This window comes from Melanerpes formicivorus, unplaced genomic scaffold (assembly GCF_026170545.1).
Source record: "Melanerpes formicivorus ecotype bairdi unplaced genomic scaffold, bMelFor1.0.p_v2 SCAF_1, whole genome shotgun sequence".
In the NCBI taxonomy this organism is placed as follows: Eukaryota; Metazoa; Chordata; class Aves; order Piciformes; family Picidae; genus Melanerpes; species Melanerpes formicivorus.
In genome coordinates, this window is record NW_027142353.1 from 17,293,852 (window position 1) to 17,320,022 (window position 26,171).

At 40.4% G+C, this 26,171-nt stretch overlaps 1 protein-coding gene across 1 annotated transcript in view; it reads right to left on the reverse strand.

The window, feature by feature from the left end:
• Positions 1–24,798, reverse strand: part of TM9SF2 (transmembrane 9 superfamily member 2) — a 33,565-nt gene extending 8,767 nt beyond the window's left edge. The window contains exons 1-13 of the mRNA XM_068164883.1: positions 24,482–24,798; positions 20,640–20,707; positions 19,414–19,507; positions 18,563–18,690; positions 13,930–14,059; positions 11,196–11,320; positions 10,642–10,753; positions 6,674–6,753; positions 5,513–5,621; positions 5,256–5,388; positions 4,498–4,617; positions 2,284–2,341; positions 1,452–1,611 (exon numbers count right to left, since the gene is read on the reverse strand). Coding sequence (XP_068020984.1) covers positions 1,452–1,611; positions 2,284–2,341; positions 4,498–4,617; positions 5,256–5,388; positions 5,513–5,621; positions 6,674–6,753; positions 10,642–10,753; positions 11,196–11,320; positions 13,930–14,059; positions 18,563–18,690; positions 19,414–19,507; positions 20,640–20,707; positions 24,482–24,610 — 1,446 coding nt within the window. The 5' untranslated portion in view covers positions 24,611–24,798. The remainder of the gene's footprint in view (positions 1–1,451; positions 1,612–2,283; positions 2,342–4,497; positions 4,618–5,255; positions 5,389–5,512; positions 5,622–6,673; positions 6,754–10,641; positions 10,754–11,195; positions 11,321–13,929; positions 14,060–18,562; positions 18,691–19,413; positions 19,508–20,639; positions 20,708–24,481) is intronic.
• Between the last annotated feature and the right edge of the window lie 1,373 nt (positions 24,799–26,171).

A 26,171-nucleotide genomic window follows, 5' to 3' on the forward strand; every position in this document is an offset into this window, starting at 1 on the left:
TCTTTCTGAAAGAAGTGGTGGCAAAAATCTACCATTTGTTTTGAGCACACACATATCCAGCTACCACTACATCTGTTTTTGCTACCAGCCTAGGTACCAGTATTTGGTAGGCAAACAAGCTAAAAGACAACTCTTACTGAAAAGACAGCAACCGTTATTTTGGATTTCCCTGTTTAAGATTATCTGTCTATGATCTGTTACAGAGACTGAGCTGATTTTTGTGGGTTTTTTTTAAGATGGGGGGTAGTGGTGGTACACACTGTTGCTTTCCCCTTCTAAAATTCCCTGGATGTTACTTTTCAGGATTTCCTCGAAGAATCACGTTACATTAAATTTACAAACTGAGAGGATTTACTCCAGCAACTGAATCCTCATTTAAGATGCATGCATAGGTAGAGAAAAAATTTAAGGCAGATAAATGCACTTTGCCACCTTTCCCTTTTCATAAGCATTACCTCAAAAGCATCAATAGATACTTGCTATGTACTTGCTTTCTGATTCAAATGTATTTGTGACACCTGTCACACTACCTTAGAGTTCATCAAATCCTCCTTTCTTAAAAGAATTCTCTCTGTGTAATTCAGGGGGGAGTTACTGGAATTTCAACACAGTTATCAGAAAAAAAAACCCACTGAATTGTGATTAAGGAAAATGGAATAATTAAAAATCAACATAAAGAGTGCCTTCTAAAATACTTAAAATATTCTCTGAAGGTGTTCCATGAGAGCTACATAGAGCTAGAACTCTGGCTTCTTATATAGAGGAAAAAAAAAACCCAACAACCACAAAATGTAATAATTTATAGATCTTTACATTTGTGGGGCACTGCAAACCACTTTTTAAGCAAAAAGGAGAACTGATTTAATTATTTAAGGTTTGGTCACCAGTGTCACAAAGAGCCCTCCTATAAATAAGTAAAAGTGATCATCTTAGGAGTAAATCCCAATTCATGTTTATCAAGCAGGGATGGTTATCAGAACACTTACACAAAGAGACTTCATGAGAACTCTAGCAATTTGATCAGAAAATATCCTCAGTGTAGAGGGTGGACATTAACAAAAAAAAATGGGAGAAAACCAGAAATGCAAAGTTGCTTGTCCTTATGCTCAGCTGGGTCAACTGTTCGTGTGTGGGGTTTTTTGGTTGGTTTTTGGTTTTGTTTTGTTATAATGAAAGAGATGTGAATTAAAATAAAAGTGTCTAAATTGCTGTTTTTATCTGGAGCAATTAAATACTTAAATACAATGAAAACCCTAATCAATGCAGAGAAATATCATCACCAACAACCAACTAGATGTTGAAGTCTCAGAATCCCAAGCTCAGATACCTGATGCAGAACACAGAAACCGATCTGACAATGCAGCTAGCTTAGATGCTACCTTAGTCAGTCTACACAGTGAAAAACCTCTATGTGTATACACAGTTACAAAACAATTTTCAAAAGCACTTACATGTTTCTTAAAACCAAAATAGGCACCAATAAACGTCAGTGGTACAGATATGCAAAACCAGAGTGCCAGAATAGCAACCAAAGTACCAAACGGAATAGCTGCTGAAGAGCCTTCTCCCCAGAGAATGAGGTTCATGATAAAAAAATCTGCAAATACAATTCTGAAAAATACATAACATACTGAAAGCACAAAAATACCTTTAAGAGACATTAAAAAATGCTAACAAAGCAATAGCACCGCATTAAGATTTTAGTGCAAATCTGTTAAAGTCAAATGACACACAGAAAAATATCAAAATGAAGAGGTCAAACAAGCACTTCTTTGTTAATCTGGTGGGATTGAACTCCTGCAGGAGCTGACATTCCAACTAAGCAATTTCAAATATATGCTTGTCTTAACTATACTTCAGGGTAAGACTGCTTGCTGTGATGAAGTAGAAACATTTATCACAGCGGTTATACTGTACATGACACTATGTAAGACCAACTACAGTGTGGTCAGAGAAACAGCCTAGAGAGTAAAAGAAAGCAGTTGAGAAGTGTGCCTGTCTAAAACATACTAGTATCATAATGCTCTTTCTTAATCAATCTTTTCATGTGGTAAGATTAAACAAATGCTTACTGGGAAAAAAAGAAATAAATCTAAAGATGATACACCATTAGTATGTTTATCTTTGTCAGAAGTATTGTGATATTCCTAGATTTAACTTCTAGCTTCTGGAATAAAGGGACAATGTAATAAGATATACTTATATAGCCAAAACTTAAAAATTAGCTATGCATGTCAGAGAAGCAATTTAATTCTTTTAATCAGAGTGATATTCTCAACTTACCCAGGACAAAGGAACGATGTCAGCAGGACATTTGTTTTCCATTTCTCACCTCCAAATGCTGTATTAAAACATTTGACAGTCATCAAATCATGCATTAAGCTCACAACTATTAATTTTCCAGTCCATTTACTTGTTATATTTAGCTTGCAAATACTCAAAATAACATGTTATCGTGCCCAAGTTTAAAACAGTAAACCTTCAGTAATCAGACTGAATTCCCTCATCATACTGCTTAATCACAGAGCTTCAAAGCAAAGAAGAGCCTCAGACCAAGGTCATGAAATGTCCAGTTAAGTAAACTGGGTCTCTGGCCACCTTATCTGCTAAAAGGAGAGAGCAGATTTGCACTACTTTTAAGTCTTAAACAAACAGTTTAAACCTGGAGTGATTAAGTAGTTTAAGCTTTTTAGTGTTTAACTGCAGGTTTCAGTAGGGGAAAAAAAATAACATAAATGTAAAAAGTAAGCTTAAGAGGTGTCTTGGGAAATAATTCTTGTCTACAAATCAGACAAGAAAGTCAGGACTAACACCCTTACAGGAAGTGGGGATGTTCTCTTAACTGCATTAGGCAGTGGGGATACCAGAAGACCAAAAATAGCTTTATTAAATAAAATATGAACTTGCACTATGCTGATAAAAATTCTGGTCAGCATACTTTCAAATGAAAATATCCTGCTGGAATTCAGTGAAGCCGACAATTTCATCTGAGCACTGCCATAATGACATGCCTCTTTACTTTGAGTCAGAAGTGATTATGGTTAGAGTGATTTTAATTAAGTTTCTATTTCTTCATAAAACCTTGGAAGAACACAGTACCGGTTATTAAGATTAACCATTTAATTTCAACTCAAGATTCACTTTTCAAATGCAATGTTGAAAAAACCCTTTTAATAGTGGATATACATTTCAGCTGCCTTTTTTTCTTTTTTTGTCTCACATTTGTATACTATAAGGAGAAATATTCATGTTTACATGCTCTATACAGGATACGAACCACCTCGTGTCATAACAAAAGTATCTGGATCAGTTACTGACAGTGAGTTAAACTGATAGTAGATTAATACTACATTTAAGTATAAACTAAATGATTCCCAATAAGCACAATATAAACTGTAATTATTAGATACATCTCCATCAAAGATAAAAGACTGAATTTATCATCTATACACTTCAGAATATCCTTAAAAGAAAGAAATGGCATGATATATATAAAGAATAATTCTGTCCTCAGTTGTGTTTTTTGTCCTGAAGTCTTCTTCCATTTAAGTCTAATTGGCCCTAAAAATTAGGAAAAGGACTAGTTCACTACCATGTTACTACTGTTGTGGAAAAACTCCTTAAAAAATACAAATATCCTTCCCCTAACAATTCTCTTCCTGTGAAAAATCACAAACTAGTTCAGAGAAAACTCCAATGCCTACTACTGCCAGGCTGAAGTTCAGAAATTAACTTCTCTAGCCCTGTACGCTCAAAACTGAAATAGTCCAAAATACCCAGCTTGCTCAGTTATAAAGTCTTTTACCTTGAGTAAAGTAACTAAAAGCTGTATGCAGAATAGTACACTTCACTGTAAAATACATCTGAGAGTAGAAGGCAAAACCATCTCAAGTCGATAGACAGGCCTTGAAACAACAGCTAGCTGGGGCAAATAAAGGAAAACAGTAGTGACTTTGAGGTGCTCCAACAACACGGGGCTGATTTGCACTACTACAGAACGCCCAGTAGTCCTTTCCCCTCGGCCCCTGCCACACTCTTATAAGGATCACTCTCTCAAAGACCTAGGATCTAGTGAAAGAGATTCATAATTGGTGGGAAGGTGGGGGGTGGGATATGGGAAATTTGAAAAAAAAAAACAAACATTACTAAGTAACATAGATGGCTAAAACTAAATGCACACTGGTACCACCACTCTCAGCTGTAGGAAACAGAAACACAAAACTGTTTGATGCAATGAGCTCAGTACTAGAAAAATGGAATTTGCTTCCCAATTCCATAAATTGCAGGAGCAATTTAGGGTCTTTAGGCACAATCTAATCAAAACCAACATACCCATGTCAGTATTCCATATGTATTTTCTATTGTTAAGGTAAGTACATTTCTCCATCTTGCCCTGAGGGAAACTACAACAGTACTGCAAAATTAAAAAATCAGTTCTGCGATGATAATGTCATTTAATGAACTTAAGCCTTGTCATTTTAAATAACTTCTACTCACATTTGTAGAATCTGGCAGCAACATAACCAGCTGGAGTTCCAAGCAGTACCCACAATACTACAGCACAAGTCATTAGAGCTCCTCGGTTAGCAGGTGACAAAAATCCCAGGCAAGCAAAAACTACAAAGTAGAGACACACAATTTGAGAAAGTTAAGTATGCATTTGACTTAACAGAATAGACCAGACCAGGTTGGAAGAGACCTTCAAGATCATCGTGTCCAACCTATCATCCAACACCACCTAATCAACTAAACCATGGCACCAAGCACCCCATCAAGTCTCCTCCTGAACACCTCCAATGATAGTGACTCCACCACCTTCCCGGGCAGCCCATTCCAATGGGCAATCACTCTCTCTGTGTAGAATTTCTTCCTAACATCCAACCTAAACCTCCCCTGGCACAGCCTGAGACTGTGTCCTCTTGTGCTGGTACTGGCTGCCTGGGAGAAGAGACCAACGTCTGCCTGTCTACAACCTCCCTTAAGGTAGTTGTAGACAGCAATAAGGTCACCCCTGAGTCTCCTCCTCTCCAGGCTAAGCAACCCCAGCTCCCTCAGTCTCTCCTCATAAGGCTTGTGTTCCCTTAAAATCTGTGCATACTAGGTTGCATATACTATGTCAGCTCAATTGTTTCTAACTTGGAGACTTTTAAGAAATTCCCAGATAAAAAAATACATGGCTGTTTTTGCTAGTAACATGCAATTAGCAGCCAAAAATTGCCCGTACTCAACTAATTCCTACCCATATTATTACTTACACAGGGTAACAAAAGTCATTATTAAGATCTGCGTGCCAGAGCCTAGAAAAACGGACAACAGCATTCCTTTTCTTGGGGGCCTGAAAATATCACCATGAACTAGCTTCCAGCCAAATTCTTCTTGAGCATCTTCCTGTAAAGGAAATACACCTATTTTACTACAGTGGATAGCTATTTATATAGCTTATTACATAAATACATTTCTCTGAAAATAATTACATTCCAAATAAATGTTAGGAGTTAGGTTTTAGACTTACAGTGGAATCCATCTGATTGTATCTTGCAATGTCTTTATGCAGTGTCCTCAGCATAATCATAGCTACCATTCCAGACAGAAAGAGGACAATCACCAAGGAATTCATAATACTGAATTTATAAAAAAAAAAGAAGTTATAATTTCAATGTAAACACATCATAGTTTAGGCCTAGCCTGCAAATAAGAACCAGTTAACTAAGCATCCAGTGGAATAGGCAGGAGAAGGTATAACAAAAGGTTAGTGGGTCAAGACAAAGATAGGGAGGGATGACATACCAATTACGGTCATGGGCAAAACAGACACAACTTAGGGATGGGGAAAAAAAAGAGAAATCAATATCAATTTGTTATCAATCAAATCAGAGTAGGCTAATGAGAAATAATACCCAAATCCTAAAAACATCTTTCCTTGGACTCCTTCCTTCGTCCCAGGCCAAATTTCACTCCTGATTTTCTCTAAATCCCCACTCTCAGCAGCACTCTCTCTTGTGGTCACTTCATCATACATCTCCACTGTTCCTTCATCCTCAAGGGCAAGACTCCTCACCCTTTTCCCCTGCTCCAGCATGAGGTCCCTTCCACGGGAGGCAATCCTCATAAAACTTCTCCAATTTGAGACTTCCAACAGACTGCAGTTCTTCACCAACATCTTCAGTGTTGGTTCCTTCCATGAGGTGCAGACCTTCAGGAAAAGGCTTCTCCCATGGGGTCATAGCCTTCTTTCCATACAGCCATCTGCTCTAGTACGTGATTCTCTATGAGCTGCAGGTGGAGATCTGTTCCACTGTTAACCTCCATGGGTTGCAGTGAAATAGCCTGACTTATCATGGGTTTCACCACAGGCTGAACAGGAATATCTCCTCTGGTGCCTACAGCACCTCCTTCCCCTCCTTCTTCACTATCCATGGTATCTGCAGGGTTGTTTCTCACTCTTCTCTTCTGGCTGCTGTTCCTCAGCAGTTTTTTTCCCTCCCTTGCTAAATGTTATCACATGAGTGCTACCTCTTCTCACCTATTTGCTTCGCCAGCAGCAGGTCCAACTTGGAGCTGGGAAAGCTTCTAGCAGTTTATCATACATGCCACCCCTGTAGCCTGCCCTTCTGCTACCAAAACTGCACAGCACACAGTACAGTACATTTGTGAAGACAAACTTTGTTCTCACCTAAACCATTGAATGTGAGTGTGTGGCATGGATTCCAAAATATAATCCCATCTTGATGCCCATCTTATACTTTTTTCTTCCTGAAAGAATAAACACATCAGTTCCAGATACAATCAGTATCCATCTTGTTAAATGACAAGTTGATGATTCTGCAAAGCAATCTTAAATCTCATGACAAATTGGAAATGTGTTGTATGAGTTAAAGGGAATAGTTTAATAATAACTACCTAAAACAAACCTAAGATTTGATTACAGAACCTAAACCTAATATATTTTCTGAGTAGTACTAAGCACTCATGTTTTTGTAAGACATAATGGCAAATCAAATTAATTTAACTGTACTTCCTCCCTTCCAGAAGTACATTCACTCATCTGGAATTCAGATGACTAGCACAATAATGAAAGAACATGTATCTTTTATTGTATGTTAGTCAACATCACAGACACTGAGAAACTAAACTCTGCTATGTGTTTCCCAGCATAATATTCCACTTTCTAGTTAGATCTCTGTCCAGGTTATCCTTTCCTTTTATACAACCTTGTTTCAATACCAGCTACCAATCCAGTTGCATTCATCTTATACTGTGAGACAGATGGGGAGACAGATACAGAACTCGCATTGTTAGTAGAAAGAAATAAATTATTCCTTCAGGCATTTCAAGGGGTTATACTTATTCAGACTGAACATTCACTGATTGGAAACATTTCAAAAAGAACATTTCTTTGTTTCATTTTGCAGAGTAAACATAAATATGAATGAATGGTGCTATAATCGACTCAAAGACTGATATTAAATAAACCATAAACATGAGTATTAATTAATAAAAGCAGTTAGGTGCTTTTCTGACAGGATATTATTTCAGCAATTTATAACATACATGTGTAAGAGTACTTTCCAGTACAGCCTGATTTTGAAAACAAAAAACAATCTAGCCAAGATCAAATACGTAGCTCATTGAGGTAGTAAAACCAGGTCTCAAAGCAAACAGTAAGTTTCTAGACCACTATGAATGATTCTAGGATAGAATCAGACATTTTCCCATACCTACACTGACTTTTTCTGTCTGAAATGACTTGAGCTGCAACCCAATGGAATTTCCAAAGACAACCTCAAAGTGACGTCATGTTGCGCACACAAACACACAGCCGGGCATGTCGTTTTTCAAAGAAACTATAAAATTGCATGGAACTAATGTAATTCTTAATTACTAACTTCTCATATGTTTCCAAAAGTATTTGCTTTTCCCTATACAAATTCATGAGAAATTGTATCAGTTATTACAGCATACATAATATAATCCCCTCTGCATCATTTTCTTACACTCTTCATTGCATCGTGAATTTTACCAGGTAATCTAGTACATTACTAAAGAACTACCATGGCAATTCTACAAACACCACTATACTGACTTAAGAGACATAAAAGATTCATGCCTGAGACACTATGGTAATGTCACAATACTGTAAGACCAGTGCTTCACTGTGTACTTCTTGGACAGTGGCTATGGATCACACACCCAGAGAATGGTTTGGGATTGGAAGGGACATTCAAAAATCATCTAGTTCAACTCCCTGCAGTAAGCAGGGACATCTTTCACTATATCAGGTTGCTCAGAGCCCTGTCCAACCTGACCTCAAATGTTTCCAGGCAAGGGGCTTCTGCCACCTCTCTGGGCAACCTGTTCCAGTGTTTCAGCACCCTCATTGTAAAAATGTCTTCTAGTCTAACTCTACGCCTTTTTAGTTTAAGACCATTACCCCTTGTACTGTTGCAACGGGCCTGGCTGAAAATACTTTCTCATAGTTTGCAAACACTGAAAGACTACAATAAGGTCACCCACACCCTTAACTCAGTGATACCCTCCAACTAGTTAAAGACCAACTGTTCAGTCTCACCACAGTTTAACCGAATCCTACAGCAGGCTGTTAAGTCTGGAACTAAGACAGACATATGGACAGCCTTGACATGACAATGGCCTATAATTTTTAAAGCCACTACTGACCTTACAATCAGAGCAAGGTTAAGCAAAACCAAATCTGCCTTATTGCTATTTTTTAACCTGTTACTAGTCCAAAAGTCCATAATGACAAAGAACAAAGAGTAAAACCCCTTGTATCCAGAATAACCACAGAATTCTTGACACTGAAAATATGAAATGCTGTATCAGCTGTCCCCTCAATACATACACAAGGAATCAAGAAAACAAATTAGTTATAATCTGCACTGTTTTTATTAAGTATAGAATAGAATTAACTAGGTTGGAAAAGACCTTCAAGATTATCGAGTCACCCCTATCACCCAACACTACCTAGTCAACTAAACCATGGCACCAGGTGCCCCATCCAATCTCTTCCTAAACACCTCCAGTGATGGTGACTCCAACGCCTCCCTGGGCAGCCCATTTCAATGACAAATCACTCCTTCTATGAAGGACTTCTTCCTAACATCCAGCCTAAACTTCCCCTGGCACAGCTTGAGACTGTGTCCTCTTGTTCTGGTGCTGCTTGCCTGGGAGAAGAGAACAACCCCCACGTGGCTACAACCTCCCTTCAGGTAGTTGTAGAAAGCAATGAGCTCTCCCCTGAGCCTCCTCTTCTCCAGGCTGAACAATCCCAGCTCCCTCAGCCTCTCCTCATAGGGCTGTGCTCCAAACCCCTCTCCAGCTTTGTTGTCCCTCTCTGGACTCGTTCCAGCAACTCAACATCTTTCCTAAACTGAGGGGCCCAGAACTGGACACAGGACTCAAGGTGGGGCCTAACCAGGGCTGAGTCCAGGGGCACAATGACTTCCCTGCTCCTGCTGGCCACACTATTCCTGATACAGGCCAGGATGCCATTGGCCTTCTTGGCCACCTGGACACACTGCTGGCTCATGTTCAGCCTACTATCACCCAGTACTCACAGGTCTCTTTCTGCCAGGCTGCTCTCCAGCCACTCTGACCCCAGCCTGTAGCTCTGCATGGGGTTGTTGTGGCCAACGTGCAGAACCCAGCACTTGGATGTGTTACATCTCATGCCGTTGGACTCTGCCCATCTGTCCAGCCTGTCAAGGTCCCTCTGCAGAACTCTCCTACCCTCTAACAGATCAACTCCTGCCCCCAGCTTGGTGTAGTCTGCAAATTTACTGATGATAGACTCAATCCCCTCATCCAGATCATCAATAAAGATATTGAACAGGATGGGGCCCAGCACTGACCCCTGGGGGACACCACTAGTGACTGGCTACTAGGTGGATGTGGCACCATTCACCATCACTCTCCGGGGGCTCGGCCCTCCGGCCAGTTCCTAACCCAGCACAGAGTGCTGCTGTCCAAGCCACAGGCTGACAGCTTGGCCAGGACTTGACTATGGGGGATGGTGTCAAAGGCCTTGCTGAAGTCCAGGTTGACTACATCCACAGCCTGCCCCACATCCACCAGGTGGGTCACCTGATCATAGAAGGAGATCAGGTTGGTCAGGCAGGACCTGCCCTTCCTAAATCCATGCTGGCTGGGCCTGATCCCTTGGCCATCCTGTAAGTGTTGTGTGACTGCCCTTAAGATGACCTGTTCCATAATCTTGCCTGGCACTGAGGTCAGGCTGACAGGTCTATAATTCCCTGGTTCCTCCTTCCAGCCCTTCTTGTGGATAGGCATCATGTTGGCCCGCTTCCAGTCATCTGGGACCTCTCCAGTGAGCCAGGACTGTTGAAAAATGATGGAGTGTGGCTTGGCCAGCTCATCTGCCAGCTCTCTCAGCACCCTAGGATGGATCCCATCAAGTCCCATGGACTTGTGGGGATCCAAGTGGCTGAGCAGGTCTCTAACTACTTCCTCCTGTATTACTCTTGTATTTTAAGGTCTTAGACTAATAGTAAAAGTTTGGCAAACAGTTTGTCCAGTAAACTCTATTTAAAAAAAAAAAAAAAAAAAATCTCTTGCTTGTCACCAGAATGAAGAGGTAACTATCACAGAATGCTTAATACTCACTTCAAAAGAAACTGAGTATGTGTAAGCAATTTTGACTTCTCCGTTAGCCTTGTTACTTATATCCATAGGTACTCCAGAGCAATCAGGGTTGTCTGGATGAGTGTGTTTGTAACTGTGGGGAGAAAAAACACAGAATGAAAGCTGCTTCACTGACACCACTCTTAGGAAATAATTAATTCATCTTACAAAAGCATCAGTTTCCTGATTGATGAAGACGACATATGCTGCACTCCTGTTAGTCCTATCTCAGGCACCAGTGGCCTATTTTGTCGCAAGACAAACTGTTCCCCAGCAGGGAAATGAGAGTTGCTTCACTGAGCACACACTGCTTCTGGGTTTTACTTTAACCTTTTTTGGCCCAGAAAACAGCGCACAAAGATCTACTGAGTTTAGAACAAGATACATTAGAGTGCCCTGCACTGCATCAATGAAACCTGCTCAAGCAGGTCACAGATCTGAAAATATTTCTGACTAGCAGCAGGCCCCCAAATTGAAGCAAGTAACTTGGGATGGAGATTATTTTGTGTGATGACAAGTCACTTTCAAGTACTAACCTTTTTGGTTCAAGTTTAGCAGCCACTAGTCTTGCTCCCAGAGCTTCATTTTCCACAACATGGTAGTATATTTTTATGTCAACGTGGTTGAAGATATAAAAAGTATCTTTTTCATGAAATTCTGACTGCAATGATAAAAGACGATGTTAAGCAATCAAAAAGATAAAGACCTCTAAAAGCTTCAGTCAGAAGCTTACCTAACGGAATCTTAGACTGCCACAAAGTTCTACAAGATGAATGTGAGATTCTAGGAATGGTAAAGTCTTTGCATTAAAGCCTTGCATTAAAAACCCAAACTAGAAAAGTTAATGCTAAGAACTGTCTTACTACAGTTGAAAAATACAAAAATGTATTTAAATATAAAATATGTAAATACAGATATATTTCTTAAAGTATTTTGGTAACTGAAGATGCCTCATCTTATTTAATTGAAGTACTAAACTGAATAGGTATGTGGCAACTTTCATATCAAAAGCATTTCATAAACATTGCCTATTTTAAAATAACATGCATAGTTTTCACAGATTAAACAGAACCTTCTGAGACTAACAAGGCAAATAATTGCTCTCTGTGACTGAGCCACCTTGACATTTGAAACTAAAATTGCATGGAGATGAAGTGCAGTAGCATCCAAGATTGCTGAAAACAAATCTCAGGTGAAGGGAATCATCGGCTTGGAATTTAGTAGACAGTTTAAGAGGTCATTAAATCACAAGCATTATGTCTACCAAAGTTCAGTACTTCTTCAGGGTTCTATCATCACCCCTTTCTATAAACCACCCTAATTGTAAGAATAGTTATGTTTAAAAAGTGTTCTTCAACAGTCTTTCCATTACTCCATCAGCAGTTATTTTACTTTTATTAAAAACAAGTATTTAAACAAGATTAAAAAAATATTGCCAGTTGGTATAATTGACTATAAATGCAACTGTTCATAAGGAGCCTCTGAAACCAATTCATTATGGAGGAAAGGACACAAAACTAGAAACGTCAGAAACTACTGTGTTTGGTATGATACATTAAGTAAAACAAACCATTTGGAAAAAACAAAAGACCTGCTCCAGGGTTTTAGTGACCTCTCCATAGAAGAGGTCTGTGGTAATCTAAAGACATCCTGGACTTTCTACTGCAGTCTTACAGTGCATTTATTTGGACCTCCACTAGTTAATCCAATAGTTCCATTTCTCACAGTGTGGTGGGTTAACGCCCATTCTGAAAACAGGGTGGAGGGCTTGCAAGTGCTGTGCCCTCCCTGCAGGGCGTTTTCCCCCTGGGAAACTGAGTCTGTTCCACTCCCCCCTCCCTGCCCAGCGAGGGTATAAAAGGGAGGGCATTGCAGTCATTAGGTGTCCTTTTTGGCTCCTGCCTCTCCTGGACAAGAGCTACTGCAGCTGCCTTCCTGCTCTTCTGCCACATGGTCGGGCCTGATCCTTCTCCCTGCTGCCTCCGTGCCTCTTCAGAAAGAGAGAGACTGGTTTTGTATTCTTGGGTTTTTTTGTTTGTTTTTTTCCTTCCTCCCATCCATCCTTGTTCCTTGCCCTTGTGAACCTTACCTGTTACTGTTACATATATATTGCTTAAAGAAAACTCTTTACCTCTCTACTTCCAGGCTGACTCCAAATTATTGCTTGGTGGATTTGCTCCCTCCCTTTCCTTTTTTTTTTTTTTTTCCCCTTTCTGTTGGGAGTGAGAAGGGGAGAGCAGGGGAGAGATTCTCAGTCTTGCCCCCATCTGAGCTCTTAACTCCCAGTTAAGGCTCAAACCACTACAATTAGGAAAAATTTTTTTCACTCAGAAATCTTAAGATTCTCTTTCTTTTATTTGCCCACAGTTTAAGGTACTTCAAGAAGTACTAATTTCCCCAGAAAGGGATAAACATGTCCATGCAAACCTGCTTCCATGAAAACAATTGTATTCCACAAAAACATGAAGTTAAAGCCTTCAAATGTTTACACTTCTTAGGCAATGAAGACATTTTTCTTCACCCCTTACATGTACTAAGTGCTATGCATGTTCATCTTTTAGAGCGCTTTTTGCAACACAAAAGACAAAGTTTTTATGCTTAGATGAGGCTTCCAATTGTGCCAGTTGTGGAGATATCAAAACATCAGGCTTTAGGCAACAACCCAGTTTTTCACCACAGAAACATGGCAAAGGAGAAATGCAAGTCTTTAAATTAGTAAAAAGGGACTATGTAGCAGTTTGGGCTGGGTGCCCCCTGCTATGTCCACATGAGGAACGGTTTGTGTATCCTGAAGGAATCCAGCCCAGTGGGTGGACACAGGAAGCTAGGTATTTCATCCCATAATACCCTGCTCCCCTATAAGATCTCAGCAGGGTCCTGGCACTGCCTCTTTTCTTCCCTCGCTGCCGCTTGGTAACTGGGGGGAGATGTCTCACGGCCTTTTGGGCCTGGCTAGGCCCAAGGCCGGGGGGATGGGCAGTCTCAGATCTGGCCAGCTGAGACTAGCCTAGCAGTAGAGGAGGCGGGGTGAAGAAAGAGCCCTGAGGAGCTTTGGGTGTACCCTCAGGTGGGGATGGGATGTTTCTGGCTGTGCTTTGGGATCTCTTTTGTCACTGTGCTTCTGGCTTTCTGTAAATATTCACCGCTTTCCATTTAAACTTTACATCACTTTTGCAATCCGCTTGTCTGAGTCTCATTTTTGCCCATGGTGGGGAGGGGGTTGGCCATAACCCATCACAGATTATTAAGAAAATAATTGCATAAACATACATTAATAACACAGGCATCTTTGGGCCGACCATCTTCTGTAATGTAACAGCCAATAGGAAAACCAGGATTGCAGAACCTCTGGCCATCTTCAACATCGTAACACCAGGTCACAGGCATGTTGTCCACAATCCTGTAAATGGCACAGTGGCATTTCACAACTTTTCAAAATGGAAACAAACCCAAACTACTATTAATCTAACTTTATTATAGGAATAATTATAAAATTAATTACAAAAATAATACTTCTTTTGGATCATAACCCATGGGATTGCACTAACTGCCAATCCAATCCAGGAGATATAAGCATGTAGCTCTTCAACTGAAGCTATCTTTTTCTAGAATTCCTTATTTTTTTTTTCCAAAAAATAAAATCTATTTCTTAAGAACATGTCTTGGAAGTCAGAGACTTGCTCAGTGACCACCAAAACATTCTGGTCACTGCACTGATTTCTGAAGTCCCCTCACAAGCACAGTTCAATACATAAAACTACAAAGGCATAACAATTGCACATTTCATTGCTTTGTCTTTATCATCACTAAACCAGCTACAATTAACTTAACAATTTCAAATTTAAGACAGAACATAAAAGTGAAAAAAAAAAAAAATCCCTACACACTTGTGTTATGCAGCTTCCTCACTGCTAAATACATTTTTATGGCACTCTTTAAACTTTTATTTTGCAGTAAAGTGCAAGTTGGTTTTGTTTGTTTTTCTCTATGTAAGCGAATTCCTGATCACTGACCTCAGCTGTAGGTCCCTAAAAGTATGGGGTATTTTTAACTAGACAGTTTACATGAACAAAAAAATTATAAGCCACCAGACAGTTGGGAAGGTAATCACTTTCAAACCTCCCTCCACTGTCTACCTGCTTCTTCTACATTATTGCCATAGAAGATTTATATTCATGTATGTACCTAAAAAAAGATCTGAGCCCAGGAGGTTTATAGTCCATTTTCAATCAAAAACTTTTGTGGGAATCCCACATCCCCATGAACAGTTGCAGAAATATTAAGACAGTAAGACACAACCAGTATCCAATATGTTACTAACAGTACAAAGGTCAAAACTAAAAATACTTTTAAACACAGAGAAAGATACCCAGCATGGTGATCTGTCCTTTTGTTAGAGGAAAAAAGAAACATTAAAATCCCCAGCAACTCAACCTGTTTCTTTATGTTATGAAATCTTAACTAGATGAAAAATAAATCCCAAAAGAAAGTCACTGAAAGAATACTTTTAAAATTCAGTAGCTGCCCTCAGAGCACCATTAACTGCTACAAAGTACGTTTTTAAGGGTTTATTAACGAAGTTCACAGAAAGTCATGAGACAACAGCTGCTTTTTGTGTATTCACTAGACCAAAAAACCAGAGACATCCTGCTAGAAGTTAATAATAGAGATTTTTGTAAATCCTGTCAAGCTACTGAATAATCTTTACAATTAAATGTCTAATGTAATCAGTAAGCTACTAATGTTATCAGATACCTGTTACTACCTCATTAGGCCCTTTTACTACCTAACTAAACTCAAGAATTATGAATTCAGACAACAAAACCAAAGCATGATTTAGACTGTTGTGTATTTTAACGATCTCTAAATTAGCACCACTTTTTAAAGCACATTAACATATGGGAGAAAAAGAAGGATGTGCTGCCTTTGTTCACACTACAAAGATTCACATCATGCCCACCATTAGCTACCAGACTAAATTTAGTAGGAATATTATTGGCTCTATTAACACAGTGGAATAGGTGAAGACAGGCCCTCCAAAACCACACTCTCAGGTTCTCAGGACATTCCAAAGACTATCACAGTAGCAAGCAGTGGGCAGCACCAATTAAATCCCACTCACTTCACAGTGTTAACTATGGGGTACAGTTAAGTCGATAATGAGGAGCAGATCCATTACACTTAGATAATATTTGGAATTTTACTCATATAATGCATGGTAGAGATACCTCCTGCCTTTGTTAGTATTTAAATTTTACTATCAAAACCAGGTAAAGGATTAACCTATTGTAAATGAATTTGTTTACGGTAAAGACTCTCCCTTGCCCCTTCTGCTCCAAAGGCATACTGAGCTTCCTTCAAGCAGCACTGCTGGAGCAACTTGACAGTTTAAGAAGCAACTAATTTTTCACAGTTAATCTTCAAATTTAAAATGACTTGAAGAGATTATGCAATGTGGGGCAAATATGCTATACAACAGTGTTCTTACACATCTCTCAAGAACATCTGGTGATGAACGTTGTCAGTCAAGATAGCAGCATAGCTGTTGAGTCCAATTCAGTATGGCAATTCCTAATCTTATTAAGTGGCTTTTAAAACCTTAAAATTACTTTGCACCATCTGTGTCCCCAGGAATTTTATGATAAATTGAAGCTGGATAATAAATCTCTATTAAATCCTCACTTACACTACCTTGTTGATTCCTGTACAATGGTACCCTTGGACCATGCATCATTCACCACAATGATCTACCCACTTCCACTTTGTGAAGCTCCAGCTGAGGAAGACTATCATTACCCTACAGGCATAAAAAGAGATTCTTCATGCTTCTAAAGTTTTAAGGCAGTAGGCCTAGCAAAAAAAATAGTAGGAAGCACCATTAAAAGTACTAATATCAGAAGCACCCTAAATTTAAAGGGAAGTTTCACATTGAAAACCAAAACTACATCTCACTGAAATCTGAAGAGTCTTATCTAGTTAGTTGTATAGGCTAAAAATAGACTGAAATACAGTAAGTATATTTGTAAAACAATTTGGGGGGGGGAAACACCAGTTTAAAGTAATTTTCTGTGTGATTAGTTCATAAACTGAAACTAAAACAGTTCTGTTTAAGTTTGTCAGCTTAAGTTTTGGGCTTTCTTAAAAATAATAATAATAAAAAATATTTCAAAGTGTGACAGAATCACAGCATTGGGAAACTTTTTAATTTATACACTAAAATAAACACAAACCATTAAAGCTGAAGCTTTACAGCTATGCATTAGTGAAATTCAAAGTGGTGTAAATCGTAAATAATGTAAGTATATGCAGTATTTAATATTAATATAACCAAATCCAGCATGTTTGAAGCTCTACTTATATCAGCATTAGGCATATACACTTTGAATCTCTGCAAAAGTAGCTGTGCCTTTCAGGGCTTCTTTATTAGTTCCTGGTTCACACACATGTAACATATGGCTATTGCCTGTGAACCCTCTGACCTACTCTATCAGTTTGTAACTATGCTAATTTTCAAGAGGATCCCAGAAAGGTCTACAACAGTGAGCCACAGTTTATCTCTAAAAAGGGATATCCCCTATTGATTCCCACAGGGAGGTGGAAATGCAGTCATTGTCTTTTCCAGCACAAGTAGCTGTTTCAGAACTGTAGAAATTAAATGTGACGTTACATATTAGTGACAGTTGACACTCAACATTTCACCTGCATTTTTACTATTATGTCCAGAAAGCTTGAATCTAATTAGATGACAACCAAAACATCTGTTTCTATGAAGCAAGGAGCTCATAGTTGGAATCACATGGACAACGTTGGTTCATTATGCTCACACATTACTTGTGATGGCACACCACAGGCACCCTGCCAACTCCATGTCCAAGCTGTTGCTTCTACCCTTGAACCCAAAGGCTGCTGTTGGGACAGCAGACTAACATACAAGCACTGTACAAAGACCAATAGTGTGGCTGGGTACTTCCAATGTCAAGATGGAGCCCCCTGATTAACATTTCCCAGCTCCTGGATATGGGCGCAGAGCATGGTTATACAGTAACTGAAAATCAGCACAAAATTCCAGGTACATATTCAGCCCTGCCCTACCCTTAATGCCATTCCAAAGAGAACCTCAATACGCAAGCTGAAAGAGGGCCAGGATGCTCCAAGATGACTCAGTTATAGAGCAACTCAGAGACCAGGAAAGGACCAAGTGTTTATGCCTTTCTCAAAATTAATTCATTTTTATTGGCCACTTTTCACTTTCACACCCTGTAGGCCAAGCACATTTGGCATAAAACTTTCAGAACTGTTGATCCTATCTCCTGGACACAAGAAGAGAAGTGCAAAGACACTCAAGAAAAAACAAAGGGGATGCAGCGATAGAATGAAGGTCACATAATGCATTGGGTTGGAAGGAACCTTTTAAGGTCATCTAGTCCGATCACCCTGCACTGCACAGGGACATCCCCAGCTACACTGGATTGCTCTGAACCCCATCAAGTGTGACCTTGAATGTCTCTATGGATGGGACCTTCACCACCTCCCTTGGCAACCTGTTTCAAAATTTCTCTACCCTCATAATGAAGAGCTTCCTAAGGTCCCTTAAGACTTTACTCATGCTAGGGCAAGATTAACTTCTAGGTTAACTTCTAGTATTCTACAGTAAGCACAGAGGCAACACAAAATCCACATTTTGGAAACAGACTATTTCCATTATACTCAGTGCTTATCCTTGGAGCAAACAATTTTTTTTGTAAGACAAGCAATGTAGTATCTTTTGCAAAACCAGCAAGGGAACGGATTCAGTGCAAATACCTAGTGTTCAACCTCTACTAGCTTGTAAATACAAAATGATAAACTAAATGAGCACCAACATACCAGACTAAATAATCTATGAATCTTGATATCAACTTACCAATGATGTTGATAATTCAGTAGCATACTTTTTTTCAAAAAGTCTAATTTCAGTTTGTCTTCTGGCTTTCTGGTATCATATGTTTTTGTACAAACAGATTTACATGTCTCCTTCTTGTTGAATGTGAACTAAGAAAAACGAAAGACATATGACAAAAAAAGTTTGTAACAAATGTTGTGTAACTTCAGTATTTAACAAGCTTCCTCTATGCATTTATAATTGCCTATACTCTTATAGTAAGAACACCTCACAAATTAGCAAGACTACATATATTAACCCTCCAGAGGAGGTTTATATAGTGGTCTGTGCTATAAAAACCTCCTGTGCTCATTGTAGGAGCCCTACACTAAGAGGTCCTTATTACTGATTAGAACTGGTTTTCTGCAATGATTTACCAAACAAGTCATTTGACCTCACAGCAGCTAGGCTGTCCCAGGTAGATTCAATTGATAACTTTCTCTTCTATTACATATATGTACAGAGAAGGCAAAACAGTCAGCAGGAATGGTTAACACCATTTCCAATTGTCTAATTTTACAGCTGTAGTAATTTTCAGATAGAAGTACTCAATTTCCTCTAACAATGAGAGCTGAGGAGCAAGAATCAGGTTTTGGCAAGTTCAAAAGAGAGAAGACAACTTCCATAGCATTACAAGCTACAGCTTCATGATACAACGTGCACAGCCATAATTAGGTTAAACTGACAGATATCTATTATGTACTGACAGATATCTATTATGTGGAATTTAATATTTTGATAAAGCCCTTGGGAAGAGGACTTCTGAGATTCTGATCACCTTTGTTTACATCTGAATATAGGCATTATTGAACAGCCCTTGTCAGAGAACAAACCCTGTAAGGAGATGGTTCTATCCTCTCTCCGAACAGCACTTGGCCAAGATTTTCTGAGGGACGCTTCTTTCCTTCTGCTTGACAAAAATCAAACCTGAATTAAAGGAAAGTTACAAAAAGTTAATGAAACATTCTTAGCTGCAAATATCAGACCTCAAACAGTGCTCCCAAATCAACACCCACCACAAGTAACAGAGCTATACTACTTTCCTTCTAGAAAAGTTTGTTTCTTTTAACTGTGAAGTGTGAAAAATCTCATTTTGACAAAAAATCTAACAAATATCTTGATCAGCTGCTTCAGAACTCAGATTATATTAACATGGTAGCGTAAAAGTTTCTGTAAGTAATTAGTTTCATTTAACACCTTATTATGATAACTGATGGGAAGTTATTTAACATCTCAGTATCACTTTAACTCATCTAGCTACAAGCTACTAAAGACAGCAGTAATACTTTGATCTATAAAATGACAACTAGTGCAGAACAGTAAATATTACACATATACACATTCTAACCTGAAGTTTCTCTAAAGCAGTGATTCAACCTATGTGAGTCTCTATAAATCCATGCATTGCTCCTAAAGCATAAGCAAAGCCAACAGGGAAGAAAGCAATGTACACACCCATATGCTGGTTGAAAGTTCTGTATTTGTCTCATAGGTTGAGTTTTAATCTGCTGCTATTCACACCATCCTGCCTCATGCCAGCTCCAAAATAGAAGTGCTGGCTGGAGCAAAGTATTATGAGGCTTGAAGTTCATATTGTGACATGAGATGATTCCTGTTCTAGTTGCTGCTCTTGGGCTCCAGATTTTTGGGTGTTAACTCTCTTACACTGGAATGGCAGCTGGATGGGGAGGGATGCAGGAACAGCTCCTTGGTTTGGGTTTTTAGCTCACTGGCTTTCTATTTGATGCTGCTTTCTGCTGCGCTTTTTCTGCAAACAGGCTAAGGTAATTGTGCATTATGCTATCTCATATTAAACTCTGGTCTCAACTCTTTATCTCAACCTGGACGGGTTTTTTGTGTGTCTGTCTTTCCCTCACTTCTGTGTTGTAGGGAAAATACTGTATCAAACTAGCACAATTTGTAAACTTATGTTAGCAAACCAGACATTCTTCACTAGCAAACTACTGTAATAAGATGCAGTTAAAATTATGAGACAAATTGAACTCAACTTTTTGGGAGAAACGCTGAATAAATTACATAAACAGTGGAAAATACTTACGCAGTGTACTCATAGGGAAGGACAGACTCCACAGAGTCAAGTCTGTTCACAAACAGCTCTATTCCAGACTGAAAGAGTGGAGATAATCAGCAGTTACAATAAAGTACTTGTTTAATTATTTATATAGAAAAATGACATATATTTGTTTGAGCATGGTAAAGGAAAGCCAAAAATGTAAGATTTGTATAATTACACATCCTGAAGCACAGAATGTTGTAAAATGAACTTTATCTGTTGAGAGCGTAAGCCAGCCACTATAGCAATCACAAAAACAGGAACCAAAAGACAAAACCACTTTAAGGCTAACATTATTCAAACTACACAATCACAAGAGATCATACACAAGAATAATACAATTACCAGCTGCCAGTATATTAATTTGATGTACCAAGTTAAAGCCATATTAGTCATCACCACAACTTTTGTGTAATAAAAGTCTTGAAAGAACACGAATAAAAGTACACATCAGATCAGTACTTTTCCCTATAATTAAGCTGCTCAACAGTTTCATCTATGCAGCAACTGAAAACTGAACTCTAAGGATTTAAACAATGTACTCAGACTGATATACCATTTTAAATTTGAACAAAAGCTCTTCAAAAAGCAAAGGCAAGGGTATTGACATTTACCACCTTTTAAGTTTATCAAGAACTGTAGCAACTGTGAAGTAGGAACCTGAAATTCAGCCTGCTGTGGTTTCACACGTGTTTTGTCTATATATATTAATTACAGATGGGGTAGATTACTGCTACAGAGAAGGAGAGGTCTCTCACTCTTCCCTCTGAGTCTCAAAATCCCTTCTCTTATTCTAGTCCTGCAGTTCCAATGCTTCTCAAGTGTGTACCTTATGCTGTTTTCAATAGTTAACTGCTTGCACAGTAAATCAATTCAACTGGGTAAACCAGCAAAATATTTACCCCCAAAATGTTTAAGGAGCAGTTTTCAGCTGCATAGAAAATTGAACTGTCATCCTGTGCAATCAGGAGCTGGAGACAGCAAGAAGAAGGTGAGTGCTTTCTGGAACAACACCTCCTACTTTCAACAGCAAGCCATCTATTTTCTCACCATAAATCAACAGAAGAGCTTCTCCTCCCTATGAAAATGCATTCAAGTTTAGCCAAACCAAGAAACTCTAAAGGAAAAAAACGAAAAAGATGGAACTGTTCACAAGCATCTGTAGTTCAGATACTTAAGTTAGATACTGTATCTTAATGATATAGTGCAGCTGTTCATGTTCAAGTCAGGACACAGCTCACTAAGTGAAGACATATTATTACCCCTCTTTCCTCTACCCTAAACCATGCAGACCTGCAGCTTACCTCTGGGTAGAGCACACTTCTTGTAATTCTGTAAGGCACTTTAACTCAGTGCAGAATAAAAACTAGTCTGGCAAAAAGCTGGATAGATTCCCGGCATGTTAATAAGTTCAGAGAAGGATTTAACAAATAGCACAGCTGAGATGATACAGAGGACAAGAACACACTGCCCAGAAGACAAGAATGAAATCTGACTGCAAGCAGCAAGAAATTAAGACTGCCTCAGCTGGTCACACAACCATGGCCATAACTATTTTCCATTGGAGGAGCTTTACCTGAACACTCCAATTTTCCATAAGACGCATATGCATTACTGCAAATCACCATCTTTGGTAAACAATTTCCCATACAACAGCAAGTTCCCCTTGGAGCCATCAGTATTTGTCTAAACTAAGGATTCATAATGTTCAGGCAAGAGTTACTACTGTTTAAGTCTGCACAGACCACATTACATTTCTGATGATATTCCAACCAGAAACAGGAAAAGCAGCAAAACTGATTGTGCCCATACAAATTAGCAGATATAACAGTGTCATTTAGAGAGTCAGTCTATGGATCTAAATCAGTGAGGCAGAGAACAATATTATTAATGACATCATAATGAACTGTGCCACTTTAATGAAGTCTGAAAGAACATGGTAAAAAAATTAAGGTTATCCGGGGAAGCTTAGTTTTACCCACTTAAGTAACTACAATATAGCCATTATCTGATCACATACTGTTTCTCCTCACCAAGGACTGGACTAGATTCAGTTGCAGCATACATGGAGAGAATAAGATGTGAAGAGTGATTTAGACTTCGCCATATGTTTGACTCTGTATGTAAAGTGGCTGGCATGAGGTAGAGAAATAAGAGGTGGCTAGTTTCAGAAACAGATTTTTGGAATAAAACTCCTGTTGAGGTTGTCCTAATATATTAGGTAGGCAGTGGTGGTAGATTTACATTACATAAGCACCTCACTTCACATTTACAAAATCATAAATTATCAGGATGTGGAGACAAACATTTTGCGTCTGTTTTTTCCCCTTGTATGTGTACATCTGAGAAACATCACCCCATAAATGTCTCAGGCTGGTTATAAAAGACAGTAGGCAACTTGGTTTACTTGACTTAAAAAATATTTTTAAAATAAAATAAAATAAACCTTTCTGCCAAGTCCTAGCACGAATAATTCAAGCACAGACATGGTTTTCAGGGATGTTGCAAAACACTATAAACTGCAGTTTGAAAGTCCTAGCCTATATTTGAAGAAGAAAAAATTCTTTAAGAGGGTATTACAGCTTTGTAACAGGCCACCCAGGGAGGTGACAGATGCTCCACGTTTGGATGTTTTCAAGGCTTGCTGAAACAAAAGTGGAGCTGAGCTGACCTACAGTTGCCAGTAGTTGTGATTCAAGCATAAGTTTGGACTATCCGACCTCTTGAGGTCTCTTCTGAACACTGTTTTTATGATCCTATAAAACAATGTCCATGGAATGTTTTACTACTACAACAGAAGTACCATGGAAATGAAAGTGAAAAAATCCACAGCTACGTGTTACATGCAAGATTCAGGAGCAACTATTCCATCATTACACTTTTGGCTTATTACCTGTTCTACTGATTTGTGATGGCTAACAGATAGTAAGTGCAAGGTATTCCCTAAAACCATACAGTTTAAATAGATTCTTGTGAAAAATCATAGCCCCATGTTTCATGTAATATAGAACCTGAGAGATAACAAACTGTAAAAAACCCTTTCAATAATAGTAAGAAAATGGATCATAAAAGCAACTGGTCTTGAACATTCTCATTCAGGTCTTAAAGTATGGTCTGGCATAATCTCCACCATGGCAGCATCAAACAGTGCCTAGAGCTCAACCAAAGCAATAAAGACTATTTTAAGTACAGAAGCCCTAACAGCCACACCCTTAGAAATAAGTAATTTCACTATGTGAACTTTGCCTGCCACTTACGTAGGCATGAAGGTAAGTTCAAGCGTCACTTGAGACTCCAGGTCTATAAGCCCCTACATTTGTGTTTCTTGCAGATAGGAAGACACAGCAAGGAAAGCGTCACTTGCCTTGGTTTTGTACCTGCTTGCAGCCGTCAGCTGCTCGCTCCTGCCAAGAATCGCAGGCACAGCCCCAGCACGACTTGTCACTGCGATTCTTACTTTCTGCAGCTTTACAAGTGTTTAGATGGAGCCGAGAGATCAGCTGCCGCGGCTTCCTATTTCCGCAACGTGACCATAAGTCACAAGACGAACAGATAGCTCTTCCCTTCCCAGCGAGAGGGACCGCGGACACCTCACCATGGGCGATTCCAGTAGAATATGGGAAGTCCCTGCAGCAATGGCCCGTGGGCCCCCAGAGACGTCTGGAGCGTTACGACGAGGCAGCCTCAAAAATCACCGGGGAAAAAAACAAACCACCACCTGCTCCCCGCTCCCCCAGCCCCACAGGAGAAGGATAAAAGTCAGGCCACGCCGCGACTTCCCCTCAGTTTGGCGGACCTGGGGCCCCAGTCCTCTCCCCCAGGCTTACTTTGCACTCGGGCTTCTCCTTGCCAGCCTCGCAGAAATTGACGGGCGCCAGGCCCGGCAGGTAGAAGGCGGCGGCGGGGAGCGCGGCCGCCGCTAGTGCCACGGCGATGAGGAGCCGCCGCAGAGCCATAGCGGGACGACGGGACGTGAAGGAACAGCGACGGCACGAACCGGGGCGGAGGAGCGCGGCGGCCTGTGGCGGGGAGGGGGGGAAGCGGAGGGTCTCTGGGCGCCTCTTGCGCGCGCCCGCGGCGGCAACAGTGACGGCTTCGTCTCCCCCCCGCCCTGACGGCCGCCACTTCCGGCTTCTCGAGCGCGCGACACGTCAGCCCGCGCGGGCTGCCTGATGAGCGCGAGGGGGCGGGGCCGACGCACGCGACTAGCCGGACCGGGCCTCGTCGCGTTTGCTTCCGAGGTAGCGTCCCGCCTGCCCCGGTTACCATGGCAGCCAGGCGCCCCCCTCTGCGAGAGGCGTGGGAGGGTGGAGCCACGGCGCCCGGTCCGTCCCCGCTCCTGCCCACCGAGCCTAGCCCTCGGCGAGTGCGCGATGAATAGCGGGCGAATGTTCACGGGCAATGGAAGAGACGCAGCGGCTGTTTAGGACCCCCGCCCGTTGGGTCCCGGTCAGGCTGCGCTGGTTTCATGGATGTTGCTGGTTTGACGGATGTTTGTCAGAGCTTGCTCTTTCTGAAAGCTATTTTGTAGCCCTTTTTTTTTTTTTATTTTTTTTTTTTTTTAAATGACCAGCTTTCACTGTTTGCAAACTGAACGTGGAGCGAGACCTGCTGGAGCTGGGGAGTGGACAGACAGACAGATGTCATCAGTGGTGAATGTGTTACAGCTCAACATTCAGAACACCTGGATCCACGTTTCTTGTGTATCACTGATGGCTGCTGTCAAGTGACATGATCTACCAGAAAAAAAAGAAAAAAAAATCACCACAAAATGCAGCAGACATTAAAAAGTCTGTTCTTGCCAATAGTGTAGGAAAAGACATTGAGTTCCTCAGGTGCCTGTCTTGGGTCCGGTGCTGTTTAACATTCTTGCTGGCAACATGGACAATGGGATTGAGTGGACCCTGAGGAAGTTTGCTGACAGCACCAAGCTGTGTGGTGCAATTGGTGTGCTAAAAGGATGGCATGCCATCCAGAAGGACCTAGATAGGCTTTAAATGTGGGCCTGTGCAACCTTCAAGAAGTTCATCAAGACCAAGTGCAGGGTCCTGCACTTGGATCAGGGCAATCCTGAGCACAAACAGGACAATGACTGAATTGAAAGCAGCCCTGTGGAGAAGGAGATGGGAGTGTCAGTGGATAAAAAACTGAATATGAGACACAACGTGCTTGCAGCAGGTCAAGGGAGGTGATTCTTTCCCTCTGCTCTGCTCGCGTGGGACCCTGCCTGGAGTAGTGCATTCACCTCCAGGGTGCCCAGATAGACCTGTGGGAGCAGGTCCAGAGGAGGCCACAAAATTGGTCAGGAAACTGGAACACATCTCCTGTGAGGACAGGCTGTGAGAGTTGGGGCTATTCACCCTGGGGAAGAGCTGGTTCTCAGACCTTCTATCAGCCTTCGAGTACTTAAATGGGGCTTTACAGGAAAGATGTGGAAGGACTCATTTTGTCAGGGTGTGTAGCGATAGGATGAGTGGTAGCAATTTTGAACAGTAGGAGAGTTGATTTAGTTTGGAT